The sequence below is a fragment of the Heloderma suspectum genome, chromosome 6, assembly GCF_057233095.1.
Source record: "Heloderma suspectum isolate Gila_16-S chromosome 6, 16-S_ref, whole genome shotgun sequence".
Taxonomy (NCBI): domain Eukaryota; kingdom Metazoa; phylum Chordata; class Lepidosauria; order Squamata; family Helodermatidae; genus Heloderma; species Heloderma suspectum.
In genome coordinates, this window is record NC_139463.1 from 38,084,720 (window position 1) to 38,100,777 (window position 16,058).

The 16,058-nt window shown below is 47.7% G+C and overlaps 1 protein-coding gene across 5 annotated transcripts in view; it reads right to left on the reverse strand.

Moving 5' to 3' along the window:
• Positions 1 to 16,058, reverse strand: part of LOC146340649 (zinc metalloproteinase-disintegrin-like NaMP) — a 108,119-nt gene that overhangs the window by 41,479 nt on the left and 50,582 nt on the right. For all 5 annotated transcript variants that reach the window (XM_084803955.1, XM_084803956.1, XM_084803954.1 and 2 more), the window contains exons 10-14: positions 14,728 to 14,812; positions 9,620 to 9,750; positions 3,000 to 3,177; positions 2,182 to 2,271; positions 103 to 298 (exon numbers count right to left, since the gene is read on the reverse strand). In XM_084803955.1, coding sequence (XP_084660081.1) covers positions 103 to 298; positions 2,182 to 2,271; positions 3,000 to 3,177; positions 9,620 to 9,750; positions 14,728 to 14,812 — 680 coding nt within the window. The remainder of the gene's footprint in view (positions 1 to 102; positions 299 to 2,181; positions 2,272 to 2,999; positions 3,178 to 9,619; positions 9,751 to 14,727; positions 14,813 to 16,058) is intronic.

Genomic DNA, 16,058 nt, shown 5'->3' on the forward strand with positions numbered 1-16,058 from the left:
ATGAGGAGCAGAAAATAGGGACAGTGAATAAAGACAGTTGGAGCTTATCGCTTAGTCACTTTCAACTCTGATGTTCTGTCATTCCAAGATTCACACACCCACCTTGTCCCCAAAGATCAATGCATTGGTTCGCCAAGGTGGGACACTTCCCCATATAGCAGTAACCCTGGTTGTCCTTGCACGGGTGTCCATTCACTCGGAAGCGATCAACAGGACATTGGTGAGAGAGGCCCGTGCACAGTTCTGGAAGATCACAGTCATGATTTGCTGGACGACATACTGCTCCCGCTCTTCTAAGCTGTTGAGGAAATAAGATTGAACAGAGATTATCACAATTTCCAACCCACTACAAAGCCTCCTCTTCATCTGTCATTGGGACTGCCAGCTAGGGAGGGATAGACATCCCAACCATGCCCCAACCTGCTCTAGAAATAACCCAGATTGGGCCCTGAGTGTTCCAGTACCTAGAAGCCTAAAATACATTGACATCATGAATGGATTAGGGATGTCAGAGGAATCCATCTGGGGTGAACTTCACCGTGCTTTCAGCAGCTCAGCCCCTTAGCAGTAGGTGCAATTTGCTTGAAATTAAGCCTAGTACAGCCAAAATTTGCACAAATTAAGCGAATTCCAGCCAAAATGTGTGCAATTTATGCAAACTGCAGCTGCAGTCTGTGTAAATGGTGATTTAAGAAGAAAAGGTATTAGAAGAAAAACACCCTGAGAAAGTTCCCAGATTTCATGGAAAATCCCGTGGCTTGGCTCGCAAATGGAAGTGGAGCTGGGGGCTACGGGAAAATCCAGTGAGCCCAAAAAGGGCTGGATTTCTCCACAACAGCCTTCCCTAGAATGGATGGAAGGGCACCACATCCACCTTGTGTTACTGACCAGAAGGACGGGCATGCCATGCAGAGGTCAATCCCTGACTCAGGGACCGAAGCCATGCACACACAGACACACACACACACAGTGCATCCAGGGAGGCTGAAAGCTGTGGAGAACTGCAGACCCCATGAACACCAAGCTTTGAACGCCATGCTGTATCACAGCTGTGACAGCCAAAGGCTGGTGACCCCCAAAAAGCCCAATCGAGGTCCACTTTCGATCCCATACAGCAGGATGATGAACCTCGTTCAGTCCTGGGGCTGCATTCCAGTTTGGAGAAGCTCCGGGGAGCCATATTTCAGTGGTGGATGTGGCTGAAGGCAAAAGAGGCCAGTCCAAAGACAAAAGGGGAGGGGTCAAAATGCCAGTATATTTTATCTTAAAGCTCTTACTGCTGTTAACAAAGCCTTAGGAGAGGCATGTCAACCTTTTAGAATGGGGGAGTCTGTACAGAAACTGGAAAACCACTAAATGATCAGTGGTTGGGAAAGCAGGGAGGGGGAAGGGGTGTGGCCATCTGGCGAACCCTGGAATGCCAGATTGGCAACTCAGGAAGGCTGGATGTGGCTCCTGTGCCTCAGGTTTTGCAACCCAGCCATACAGACTGGTATCCAATCCGGAGTGGATCCACAGGTGGGGTAGCAAAATCTCCAGACCAAGATTTGAACTGAAGTTTGGACTGAACTAGGTTCAACTGAATTACAGGAAGAGACCAGGAAACAGGTGAAAATGCTTAAGGTGAGCGTCAGACAGGCATAGAGATTAAACCTCCATCTGGCTCCTGAGGAGCAGAACTGAGATGCATTGTAGCTAGGGATGTCCATCATTTGAAAATCCAACCCTTTAGGGGCTGGATGGATTTCTGCCACCTGCCCAGCTCAGCTTCCATTTGCGGCCTGAGTCACAGGCTTTTCCAAAAGCCAGGGACCTTTTCGGAATTTTTTCCCTAATAAATAGAAAGTTGTACAAATTGCAGTCACAATTGGTGGAATGTCCACAAATTGCAGCTGTAATTTGCACAAATTATGGCTGTGATTTATGCAAATTAAGCAAATTACCATGGAATTTGCACAAATTACCATGGAATTTGCACAAATTAAGCAAATGATGGGCAATTTGCACAACTTCCTATTTACGAGAAAAAAAATAGAAAATCCGTGAGCTGGCCCAACTCGATGCAGATCAAGTCGGCCCAGCTTGTGGGGAATCGAGATGAAGTCCAGGGGCTGAGGTGATGAAAGTTTGGTGAACTCTACCAACATCTCTCTAATCTTAGCACAGAACATGAAGACTTACCTGGCAGTTCTCACAACATTCCCCATATCCACATTTAGCTTCTGGCTTCAGTTTGCAAGTTGCAGCATCACAGCAATCGTTTCTACACTCCTTAAGTAGAGAAAAGAATTGTATTATCTACGTGCTTTTGCAGGCCTTTCAGCCTGGTCTTTTCCAATTAGTATCTTTTGAAGAGAACAATTTATAAGGAAAAAGTTATTTCTGCAGCATATTTCATGGTTTGTACTAGAAAATGAATGCAAATCATGGTGAGCTGAAGGTGCCGTGCCTATTTGTTTGCTACGAGTTGAAGGTGGTTTGCCTATTTGGACAGAGCTGTTATGGTTTCTGCACTAAAGGGGGGGGGGGTTCTTTCAAATTGCACCAAGGTCATCCAAATTCTCCTTCAAGAAATGCTGAATTCAGTAACCAACATGCACTGTGCAAAGCTGCCTAATAAATAATTTTCCTTGCAATTGTTTTGCATCAGTTATTCTGGTTTTGCTCCTCATGGGGTTTCTCAGAGTCCTGATCTTCCCCTCTCCTCCCAAATACACACACATCCCTGTCCACTGCAAATCATTCCAGCCCCTCTCTGGCTTGTAAGATTTCAGCAGGCACTGGCCACACAATTCCAAGCATATCTAGAACCATACATGGAAGTTTGAATTAGGACTTTTGCATTTCAATGTCATCCCTGCTTCAACGTCAAAGTGCACACGTTCATGCCATTTGCCAGCCAACATGCTATCATGACATGTGAGATGAAATGCCTGATGATTTTGCAAGAATTCCACCTCTTGGCAAGTTCCTATTCACAACAGTTCCTCAAAAGTTACCTCTGGAGAGCCACAGTCACATTCTTCTCCCTCCTCCACGAAGTCATTCCCGCACACTGGGGTCGCAACAATATCCTTGCGCAATGGCATATCCATGATACATGCCGGAGTTCTGTCCATAATGAATTTCTGAAATTCTTGGAGGCTGCAGGAGCTGAAAACCCGGGGTGTTTTATAGCTGCAAAAAATGAACCAATATGCAGAAAATTATAGCAGACACAGATGGGAAGGGATTAAAGGTCACATACTTTGTATGCAAGTCCTGAGTTCAATTGCCAGCATCTCCAGTTAAAAAGGGATCTGGTAGGAGCAGGTAATGGGAAAAAGAAGACAATACTGGAGCTACATGGACAAATAGTCTGACCTGGTGTAAGGCAACTTCCTGCTGCATGAGATGGAACGTATGTGAAAATAGATCCATCAGTACTCAGCCAACCCCAATGATTCATCATAATATTATCTGCATTAGAGAAAGACACTACATAAATCAGGGGTGTTGTGATTTGCTCAATGCACATTAGTGTGACATCACAGCGTGGATGAGGGGCCATTTTTCAAAGATAATTTAAGCATCTCTTCTGTACTCTGCAGAAAATGAGATGATAGGGACTACTGTGGAGTAAGTGACATCTGAAACTATAGTCCTTCAAACACTTCATCTGGAAAAGCTTCCATCTGCACAAACTAGGGGCCAAATTGTGTGTTATGCTGGACTTCCATGTCTGGAGCACACTTTTTTCTTCTTCTTTGTTAAGGAAGCTCTAGGGACAGGTGGAGTGATTTGGTTCAGAGTCATAGCATGAGGAGAGTAGGGATGCTGGAGAAATTTGAGATGGACTAAAATGAGCTTGGATTTCTAAGAATCTGACTGGCAGAATCCACTGTGGAGTGACCTCCTCAGGCTGTGCGGAGTCCGTGGACATTGGGAAGTTGTTGTTGCTTTACTTTCCCAAAATTTACCCATATTTATTAATAGGAAAATACACAAGTTTCTGCTTTAGAGAAGTTGAATGGAACAGGGGACAATATGCTAAATGTTACATACTGTAGGAATGTACGGACTGTGTAAAATGTGCTCCATCTGTGTTTCACGGATTGTCAGGTGCCTTTTGTTTTGTTGTCTGCCCACAGATGGATGTGATTTTTTTTTTGTCTTGCAGAAAAATATGCAAATAATTACATAAGTATTTACATGAGTATTTACATAATTTACCTTCGTACGTAACATTTAGTGTATTGTGCCCCATTACATTCAATGTTTCCTCAGCAGAAACTTGCATATTTTCCTATAAATTTATATGCATAAATTTTGGGAAAGTAAAAGGAAAAAAAAGACCTACGGACTCCGCAGAGCCTGAGGGGGTCTCTCCGCAGCGGATTCCTCAGGTCAGATTCTCAGAAATCCAAGCTCATTTTAGTCCTTCTCGAATTTCTCCAGCTTCCCTAATGTACCGAGGTAAATTATGTAAATACTTAGGTAAATATTTATGTAATGATTTGCATACTTTTCTGCATGATGGAAAAAAAATTTGCATCCATCTGTGGGCAGACAACGGAACAAAAGGCACCTGACAATCCATAAAACACCGAGGGAGCACGTTTTACACAGTCTGTACATCCCTAGAGGAGAGGGATCAAACTCCCCATCACCCCAGTTCTACAGCCTCAATCTAGATTGACCCTCTGGAGCTTTAGCTAGCCACAGAGAGGGAAATGTTCAGGCTTAAACATATAAGCCTCCAACGTTTCCCCGCTGAAGCTAATAGCATCTGGATTGGGGTTTCTGGATTTGAGGGTAGTTCTCCTCGCATTACTTTTACATAAAAAAGAAGAAAAGACACTGGGAGCTCTATTTGCCCCCATTGTGAAGTAAATTGCATAGGGTCCATAGCCAAAGAAATAGTTAAAATAAATATGGGGGGGGGACTTTTCTAGAAAAATGCAGCTCGGATCAGCTCTAATATTTCTGAGACTTGCAACAAATTGATGCGAATTAACATTGGCCAACATGTCACATTGTGAAAACAAATACCAAAAGAGGATCTGCTGAATGCTCCTCACCAGCAAATGTGGTTTTCTGAAAAGGTCAACATTGTGCCAGAAACTTCAGCACTCGTTTTCTGGATCAAAGCAGACATTCTCTAACATCTTCTCTGTGAAATACCAGTAAAGCCATTTCAAGGGTATTAAACCGGCCGATGACGCAGGAAAAGCCACATAGCGTTCTCAAGAACCTGGCTTTCTGACCTCATCATCATTCCATAAAATATGAGGAAATGAGCACCCTGGGCTTTCATAGCAGAGCGCATAAGTTTGTCAAAAGGCTGCATGTTCTACCAAGGCTGCAAGCGTCTAACACAAAAGGTCACAGGGTTTTGTTTCTGTTTTTTTGGGGGCGGGGGCAGTTGCGATAGTTTGATGCTGGAGAAGCCTTTCCTGAATGATTAGGCAAGACAGATCGAGAGTCAGTAAAATAAGCTTTTGCTTTCTGTTGATTTCACTGAAGGCCAGATGATACTATGCGTGGGAGATGCACCAACAGTCTCCCAACTTGAAAAGAAAAGAAGAGAAGAGAAGAGAAGAGAAGAGAAGAGAAGAGAAGAGAAGAGAAGAGAAGAGAAGAGAAGAGAAGAGAAAACACCGAAAAGCATCTGCCAGTTTCAGCAAAACACCAGTGTGGCAGGGGCTGCTTGAGCCTTTCTCTTGCCACCCATGTATCTGTTCAAGATGCTGCTTTTCTTAGGGATGTCAGAGGGATCCATTTGGGGGTGGAGCTCAATGAGCTTTCCTTGGTTCAACCCCCAGACTTTGGTTCATTTTCTGCTTTGGAGCCTGATGCATTCTGCAGCGAGCTGGGGCAGTTTGCAGGTTTTTCTGTGTTTTCTAATTTGTATATATTAGGGCCAAATTTCGTGCAAATTTATGTGATTTGTGCAGCTTTCAGCCGTAATGTGCAATTCTCTATTTGCACAAGTGATGGCTCGACACGACACTAGGGATGGTGGAGAAATCCTCCATGGACCCCAGTGAGGCTGTATTCTATTGAATCTGGGCCCCCAAAGTCCGTGGAGGATTGGATCTCTTACCTCCGCCTGCAACCGGCTCTGAAGCCCCAGCGATATGGCCGCCATTGCTGTATCACTGGCTGGACTGACCGACTGGGGATGCAAAAGGCATCTGCTATGCCTTTTGCGTCCCTGCTCTTTGACGTGATAGGCTACGTAAATCTTTACATAGCCTATTGCATGAAAAAACAGGGACGCAAATGGCGTATCTGCGTCCCTGTTCCTTCGCACAATAGGCTACATAAAGATTTACGTAGCCTATCACGTCAAAGAGCAGGGACGCAAATGGCGTCTGTCATGCCGGACGCCATTTGTGTCCTCAGTACGTCAGTCCAGCCAGTGATACGGCAATGGCAGCCGTATCGCTGGGGCTTCGGAGACAGCTGGTGGCTCTGCAGAATTGCCACGGAGCGGAGCCAGCCGGCAAGGATTCCAGGGTGAGGGACAGATTGCCTCCCCCCCCGTGGACCCCCCCCGCCAGAATGGCATGTAAGGAATTCGTACATCCCTACTCAACACCCCCCCCCCCCCCAAAATGCAAACAGTTCCTGGAGTTTGGGTAGAAAGCTGCAGCTTGGCCGGCAAATGCAAACACAGTCAGGCATAGGAATGTTGGAGAAATCCTCCACGGACCCCAATGAGGCTGGATTCTATTGAATCCAGCCCCCCAAGGTCCATGGAGAATCGGATCTCCTGCCTTGTCTTGCAGCATGAAGTCCTCGCTGGTGGATCCTCCCTGCTGCCGGCTCCAAAGACCCAGCGATACAGCCGCTATGGCCATATCACCGGACTGCGGATGCAAATGACATCCACTATGCCATTTGCGTCCCTGCACTTTACCGTGATAGGCTATGTAAAGATTTATGTGGCCTATCACAGTGAAGTGCAGTACGCAAATGGCATCAGCTACGCCGGATGCCATTTGCGGAGGAAGACCAGCTGCAGCCGGAAGTCTGGCAGCGGCCGGCCCCAGCCGGTGGCTCTGCAGACTCACTGCAGAGCGGGGCTGGCCGGGGAGGTTTCCGGGGGGGACCAGATTGCCTCCCCCCACCGCGGACCCCCCAGTGGACCCAGGTAAGTGAGGTTCATACACCCCTAGTCAGGCATGCCGCAGAACTCCACCGAGCCAACAAAGAAATGGATTTCCAAGTGACAAACAGCCCTAGCTTTTCTCCCCACAGGGTCAAATTCACATGGCCTCTTTTCCCCACAGGTGTGAAAGCAGCTTTGGAGGGGAATATATTAAGCAGAAAATTCATATTGCTAGTGGACTGCCCAAGAGAGTCGATGCCAGAATGGCAGTTCTCCATCTTGTCAGTGGCTGCCACCCAAAGTGGTGGAGAATATTCTTTTTCTGGGGTTGGGGAGTGAGAATCAGACAAATTTCAGGAAAAAAATCTCATCAAAATGTCTTTTGAGAAATGTTTCTAGTTCCAGGAGATTCTGGAGCATGCAACATGGTGACCAGGCTGTTAAAGTAGTTGCCGCTGCCACTACTGAAGCAGAAGACACCCCCCCAAGACATCCCCCCAAGAAATCTCCCCAAGACGTAGTTGCTGCTGCCACTACTGAAGCAGAAGACACCTCCCCAATCCCCCTCATGAAAAAAATGAAAAGAAGCTGGGCTGCTCCTAGGGATGTACGAAAGTCACTTACCTTTTCACAAATTCTGTTCGTGGGGGGGGGGAGGCACTCCATCCCTCCCCCTGGAATGCTTGACGGGGGGGGAGGTGATCCGGTCCTCCCCCCCGGAATCCTTGATGGCTGGCTCTGCTCCGCAGTGGCTCCGCAGAGCAGCCAGCCAGGGCCAACCGCAGCCGGATTTCCGGCCACGGACTGGCTGGTGCGGATGCAAATGGCGGCCACCGTAGCGGCTGCCATTTGCATCTGGCCAGGCAGCCGTGATAGGCTACATAAGTCTTTACATAGCCTATCACGGCTGGGGGGGGGGGGAACAGCGTACGCAAATGGCAGTGGCTACAGCGGCCACAATATGCGTTCCTTATTTTTTGCCGTTTTAGTCTACGTAAATATTTACGTAGACTATTGCAGTGAAAAAGAGGGGAATGCAAATAGCATAGTGGGAACTATTTGCGTTCCTTTTTTATTCGCCATTTTAGCCTACATAAATATTTACGTAGGCTAGAACAGCGAAAAATAAAGGAGCGCAAATAGTGCCCACTACGCTATTTGCATTCCCTTTTTTTGCCATTTTATCTTATGTACATATTTACGTAAGATAAATTGGTGAAAAATAGGGAACGCAAATGGAGGCGGCCGTAGCCGCCGCCATTTGCATACGCTGGGTTTTGGGGGGGGGTTAGCCGTGATAGGCTACGTAAATTCTTACATAGCCTATCACGGCTGCAAGGACGGCAATGATGGCGGCGGCAGCCCTTCCGTGGCCGGCCAGGAGACCAGCTGCCACCGCCACCGGAGCCGCCGCCTCTGGAACCACTGCCGCCACCGAATCCACTGCATCCACCCCAGGTAAGTGCCGTCCCAGGGGGATTCCGTGAGGGGGGTAGGGGGCAGGAGGCTGTTCCGCCATGGATTCTGGGGATTCTAAAGAATCCGGCCTCATTGGAATCCGTGGCAGAATTCTCTGCCATCCCTAGCTGCTGCTAAAGATGAGTCTCACATAGGGATGCACAGATTTTGTAAAACCCACGCTGTCTGTATCTCATGGATTTTCAGGTGCCTTTCATTCCAGCATCCGCTCATTGATGGAATAGGGTTTTTTCTCCATTTCCCAAATTTGTGCAAATTTTCACTTGTTAAACTCTTCAAATCCCCCCGCCAATGCACAAATCTCCCAATGGATATTTTTTCATGCATTTAACCTATAGGGGAAATGCACATCTGTGGCCAGTTTTATTGTTGTTCTTCTTGTTTTACAAATTTTTCTACCACTAAATTTGTGCAAATTTCCAGAAAGTTAAAAAAAAAAGAAAAAAGTGAGAGAGAGAAAACAGTCTGCAAGTCCACAGATTCTGTGTGACTTGGGAAAAGCTGGACCACTGGAAAATCCATGGGTCAGATTCATAGAAATCCGAAGACATTTGATTCTGTTGCAGATTTCTCTGATAACCCTAGTCCCACACCTGAGAAACTGTTGGAGAGTTTTTCCTCCCCCTGGTGAAATTCAGTGAAATGCTTCCCACAATTTCTCTGCCCAGAAATATGCTGGAGAATTTCAAGAGGCCATTTGCACACACCTTGGGTAAACTCTCTAGATTGTAGTCTAGCAACCTTGAGGATAGCTTCTGTTTCCTCCCTGCCAAGTTACCTACCAGTATATTAGCATATCTTATCCAACTTGGCCACTGAATATCTTTTCTGATTATAAGGTCACCTGGAAGCAGTGAGTTAAGCTCATTTGCTCTCCGTCAGAGCTCCCAGGTAACTACACCCATAAGAGGGCCCCGTTGCGGCTGGAGCTCCATGCTATAGCTCCCTTAGTTGAATGGTTAATTCCAAACTGTCTCAAAGCAGTTCTGTCTGAAAGCAATCACTGGTTTTGCCAGACTCCTTTGGTGTGTACAGTCTCCTCACCTTAGTTGTGCCGCCATGATGCAAGAGTCAGAGCTGCATGTACAGAAACTCGTGTCGTGATTCATGCCAAAGTTATGGCCCATTTCATGTGCCATTGTAGCACCAATAGCAATGGGGTTTATGTTGTGGTCCTGCACAAAGGAGAATAGTTAATCTATTGTTAGTCTGCCAGGAAGCAAAAGGGGAATGTGGTCATTAGCACAGAGCTGAAAAGTTCACAAAGGAAGTCTTCAGTGAGAAATCAAAGGGGAAGTAATATAGTAATTATCAGGAGCTGGGACTGGCTTTCTTTGAAAAGAGGTGGCAGCTGCCTCCCCGCTCTTCCATTTCCTTCTTTAAAATAACATTGCTTTGTCACTCTTGAAAATGGCAGCATTGGTTGTATTAGAGATTCAGCCTTTTCCCCACTACAACCCCACTGGAATAATGATACTTCCTGGGAGAATCTTTCCAGGGGCATTGCATTTGTGTATAGGAGGTGGGGGCAGGGGAAAGATGGCATCTCCCATTGGTCTGGTAACCCAGGTCTCGCACCTGAACATTTCTAGAATTTCTCACAACCAATCCCCCAAATAACCACCAAAATGCCCCCTGCCTTCAAATTCACTGCCTCTGAATGGAGCAGCAAACGTGTCTTTGTGTGTTGGGATGGGAGTGGATTTCAGCTCAACTCGGTTATCTACTTAGAGGTCACCTACAAAGAGAATTTTCCATTTGACAAGCTGTCATGCCATACGAGACCCTCCCTCAGAGAAAAGTGTTTAGGCAAAGAAAAATTAAATGAAATGAGTGATGTAACGGCATGCGTGGCACAATAAATACATTGGATTTACATCAACTGTGTTTCCTTTCAAGAAAATGTTATTAAAAACAATCCTGAATGCAGAACTGAATCTGGTTGATTTGGACAGATTTGGGAGATGTTCGAATCAAGGAGGATCTCCTCTGAAATGGACCAAATCCAAGTCTGAACACTCTTGGAGGGATACAGAAACATTGAGAGTGTGTCTCCAAAAGTCAATACATTTCTCCCCAACCTCTCCATATAAGGAAAACACCAGGGTGGGAAGAGGGAAGAGGAGGGAGTGTCATTTTGTGACTGGCAGCCCCAGCTTCTAATGACAGTGAATGGTTTCACCGGGGCTCTCCAATCCCAGTCTTTGGGTGAGGGGCGGGTTGTGTTAAAGTAATATATTGCAGGTAGGGATGTATGAAACCCCCTTACCTGGAGTCCGTGGGCGGGTCCGCAGGGGGAGAGGCGATCCATCCCTCCCCCCCAGGATACTTGCTGGCCGGCTCCGTTCCATGGCAAGTCCACAGAGCTGCCGGCTGGCTCTGGCTCCTGGCAGACGTCTGGCCACTGGGATACAAATGTTGTCTGGCATAGCAGATGCCATTTGCATCCCTGCTCTTTGCCATGATAGGCTATGTAAATCTTTACGTAGCCTATCATGGAAAAGAGCAGGGATGCAAAAGGCGTAGCGGATGCTATTTGTGTCCCTGCTCTTTTCCGTGATAGGCTACGTAAGTTATGGATGTACGAAACCCACTTACCTTTTTGCGGAATCTTTTGCGGTGTGGGGGGATGGGGGGAGGCGATCCGTTCCTCCCCCCCCCCCAGAATCCTCCGTGGCAGCCTCCGCTCTGCAGCCAGGCCATGGAGCAACCAGCCAGGGCCATCCACAGCCGGATTTCCGGCCGTGGACAGGCTGCTGCGAACACAAATGGCGGCCGCCATAGTGGCCTCCATTTGCGTCCAGCCAGGCAGCTGTGATAGGCTACATAAGAATTTACATAGCCTATCACAGCTAACCCCCCCAAAAAAACCCAGTGTACGCAAATGGCGGCAGCTACGGCGGCCGCCATTTGCGTTGCCTATTTTTCGCCGATTTATCTTACGTAAATATTTACATAAGATAAATTGGCGAAAAATAGGAACACAAATGGCGGCCACTGTAGCCGCCGCCATTTGCGTACACTGGGTTTTTAGGGGGGGTTAGCTGTGATAGGCTACATAAATTCTTACGTAGCCTATTACGGCTGGAAGGACGGCAATGGCGGTGGCAGCAGCCCGGCCGCGGCCAGCCAGGAGACCAGCTGCCACTGGAGCCGCCGCCGCCGGAGCCGCCACCACCGCCGAATCAGCCACATCTGCCCCAGGTAAGTGCTGTCCCGGGGGGATTCCACGGGAGGGTGGGGGGGCAGGGGGCCATTCCACCACAGATTTCAGGGGGCCGATTTAGGGATGTCAGAGAATTCCGGAACGGATCTCGGTGAGGCCAAATGCCAGTGCATTCGGGCCCCCGAAACCCATCACAGAACGAAGCTCCCGCCCTCCCAACCCACAAAAGGTGCATGGGACGAAGTGCCCGCCACCCCCAACCCATGAAAGGTGCACAAAACGGAGCACTTACCCGCTCCCGTCTGCGCTGCTGTGAGAAGGGCGGCCGTCCTGCGGCCGCCATTCGCTTCCTCCTTCTTCAGCCGTGATAGGCTACGTAAATACTTATGTAGCCTATCACGGCTAACACAGGGATGCCATTTGCATTGCTGCAGAGGCCGTGATAGGTTACGTAAGTATTTACATAGCCTATCATGGCGGGGGGGGGGGAACCCAGCATACGCAAATGGCGGCGGCTACCGCCATTTGCGTACTCTGGGATTTTTTCCCCCCTGCCGTGATAGGCTACATAAATATTTACATAGCCTATCACGGCTCACTGCAGGGACGCAAATGACGATGGCTATGACAGCTGCCATTTGTGTCCCTGCAGGGCTGCCCAGCAGCTGGATGTCCGGCTGCGGGCGGCCGGAGGCGGCCAGCGGCTCCGCGACTTGGCCGCGGAGCTGAACCGGATGGCCAGGATTCCAGGGGGGAGGCACAGAGTGCCTCCTCCCCAGCGAGGATTCTGGGGGGAGGGACGGAGTGCCTCCCCCCACCTGCGGAGCCTGGTGGAGCCAGGTAAGTGGGGTTTCGTACACCCCTAGGCCGAATGCACTGACATTTGGCCTCACTGAAATCTGTGGTGGAATTCTCTGCCATCCCTAACGTAAGTATTTACGTAGCCTATTACTGCAAAGAACAGAGATGCAAATTGCATCTGCTACACCATTTGCATCCCTGCTCTTTGCCGTGATAGGCTACGTAAATCTTTACATAGCCTATTACGGCAAAGAGAGAAGACGTAAATGGCATCTGCTATGCCGGACACCATTTTCTTCTGCAGGATGGCAGTGGACGGACCGGACCCAGCCAGTGGCAGGTACGATCCGTTCTGGGGCAACTTCACAGGGTGGCGGAGGTGGGTGGTCCATTCCACCATGGACTGTAAGGGGCTCTAAGAATCCAGCCTCATTGGAGTCTGTGGCAGAATTCTCTAACATCCCTAATTGCAGGATTGATCCAGTGTTCAGTGCTCTTTGCTAGTTCTGTCTCCCAGGAGCAGGAAGGTTAAACAAGGTTTGGTGGAGTTTGTGGGACCTGAGAGGGTGTAGAATTAGATGCTTGTTTGAAAAATGCTGGATTTTTCAAGTCCTGCTATCTCTGCCACTGTATGCTCTGCATCCATCATCCATCCCTGTCCCTTTCAAACCGTGCAGAAAACTAAGAATTCTTCAGCTGTTTTCCATTCATCATAACTCACTTGCTCCTGCTAGGGATGGCACAGGCACCCGATCTGGTCTGGGAGTCCAGCAAATGCCCCCACCCACCCACTGCTCCGAGCTGCACCCACCAAGCCCTCTGCCCTGCTCGAGTTCCCCCCATGCTCACCAAGCCGGCCACACTCATCATGGGCCCATCCCGTGAACTCTGCAATTGCTATTTTGCAAAGAAAAATGGCCATCGCAATAATGCACACAGTCGATCTTACATAAAATGGGGCCGTCGATGGCTGATACACGTAGGCTTACAGGCTTAAATAGCCCATTTACACCTAGGATCTTGCATATATCAGCCATTCCAGACCCCTGCGCTTGCCCCCCACGATCCCTCTGATCCCTTGCTGAGCCACCATTTGGGGTAGAAATGGCAGCTCAGCCTGTTTCGTAAATGCCCATGCGCATTAATAGTGGCTGTCATGTGCCCATATACGAAAAATGCCAGGCATAATTTATGAAAAATGGCACAGCAAGCAGGGGCAACCAGCCAGTGGGAGTCTGGAGAGCCACGTGAGTTCACCATCCCTAACCATACCTACTTTGACATCAGTTCTGCTGGGGATTGTAGCTTTGTGAGCAAACTGAGAATCCAGTTATATTTTCACTCTAAGCCAACTTAACTGCACACACACAAGACAGTTCTTAATGTTCTACTGGGTGAGGAAGCCATAGCAGATGCACTGATTAGAATTAGGGTTGCTTGAGAATTTTATTTAGTCTGCATATGGAATTGAATTGACATGATTTGCGCCTCCCAAACTAATGCGCAGATCAGTACACGGTTATCCTTCTTCTGATTTTGCACTTCTCTGAATTTGCAGGGCAGTTTTTGGCTTCAGAAGTATACCTAAATGCATATATAATGCCCCTTCTCCAATAAAATTCATATGAAAAATATTTCTTAGGATACAATGTGCAAAAAAATACATACTTTTGTCCATTTTTTAAAAAAAAGCACGCACACATGATTAATGCAGAAACATGATAGAAGAGACTTATGGATGAACACATGTGAAACTGACATGGACCAAAAATGGACTGATTCATCCAACCCTGTTTGTAATACAGATATGCCTTCCTATAAGCAAGGGGTGCCCATGGTCACAAATGCACCCACCAAGCCCACTTGGAGCCCACCAAGGTGTCCTACCCCTCCCATTAAAAAAAACAAAAACCATGGACACATTTTCTTACCGGCAGCTGGAATCATTTGAAAGCTGCCATCTTCACTTCCTATGAATGCTTGTGGGCTGCATGATGACTAGCCTTTGTGACAAACCACACTTCCCATGGCAGCCATTTTGTGGTGGTACCCACGACAGTTTCTCAAATTTCCAGATGTGCCCATGGTCCCACAAAGGTTGCCCACTTCTCTTATGAGCCTTCCTTGCCTGCAACCTTCCTTGCCTGCAAGGCTTGTTCTTCTTAATATACCCAGTTCCACAAACCTGAACAATGCCCAAGGAGTGGGCAGAATCACACATGGTTCCCACGTAGGCCAGTCCTACAGTTGGTCCAGTGAAGTCAATACCTCTGTAAGATAGAGGGGAGGGGGGAGAACCAGACTGTTGGATCTTTTACAGCAAACTCAATTACTACATCACTTGCAGAATCTATCATTGCTGCAGGCAAATCAGTGCACCAATTCTACTGCATGGGATTGTAGACTATACATCAGGGATGCGGAACCACTAGCCCATGGGGTTGCCAATCTGGCCCACAGAGCCACCACTCTGCCCCCAGATTCCAAATGGGTATCCCCATGGTTATATCCAATTTCAGATCAGAAGGTGGCAGAGAATGGCTTCACAGTGCCAGGCGAAGAACTTTTGTTCTCCTTCCAGCACCAGGTGAAGACCTTTTTATTCTCCCAGTATTTTAGCATTTTAGCTTCTTAATCTTTTAGCTCTGGTGTTTTAAATCTGTATTTTAAATCTCTGCGTTGCTGCTAGGTTTTATTCTGGTTGTATTGGGGTTGTATTGGGGTTTTTAAGCTTTTATATTTTATATTGTTTTATGTTGCGCTCTGTGGTTTTAATTTTGTGAACTGCCCAGAAAGCTTTGGCTATTGGGAGGTATAGAAATGAAATGAAATGAATGAATGAATAAATAAATAAATAAATAAATCACGGTGCACCCAGCATGCACCAGGGCACCCAGCATGCAGCAGGCACCATGTGCAACCATGGACTCAGCCAGTGCTGGGAAGATGCTCGGCCAACTCTGTTTCCCTGCGCTGCGAGAAGGCACAGAACGCTGTGCCTCTGCCAGCATGGAGGGGAGAGGGGGGTGGGACAATTGTGTCAGGGGATGTGGTCATCCCCAGTGACATCATCTGGCCTACAGTGGGAAATTTGCCCCCCCCCCCACACACACACACACTTTTAAAAGGTTCTGCACTCTTGCCATACATAGTGCAGCTGCAATCTATATCAAAACTAAGTCACATGCAGAAAAAGTACCAGAGGGGAGGCCAGTGAGTTTTACCCATTTTGGCATCTACTTCCAGAAGTTGATATGGTTTCCCCCTCCCTAACACTTTGATTTGAACCTTCTCATAAATTTGGCCCATCATTCTCCTTTGAGAATTATTGTCTTGGCTCTAGAGGGGAAGTATTCTCGCAGTCTGTTGGGGGTAGGGATGTCAGAGAAATCCGCAACGGATTCAAATGAGTTTGGATTTCTATGAATCCAACCTGCAGCAGACCAGATTTTTCCAAGTTGTGCAGATTCCATGAATTACGGAGCAGTTTTCTATTGGGGGGGGGGATTGTGCAAG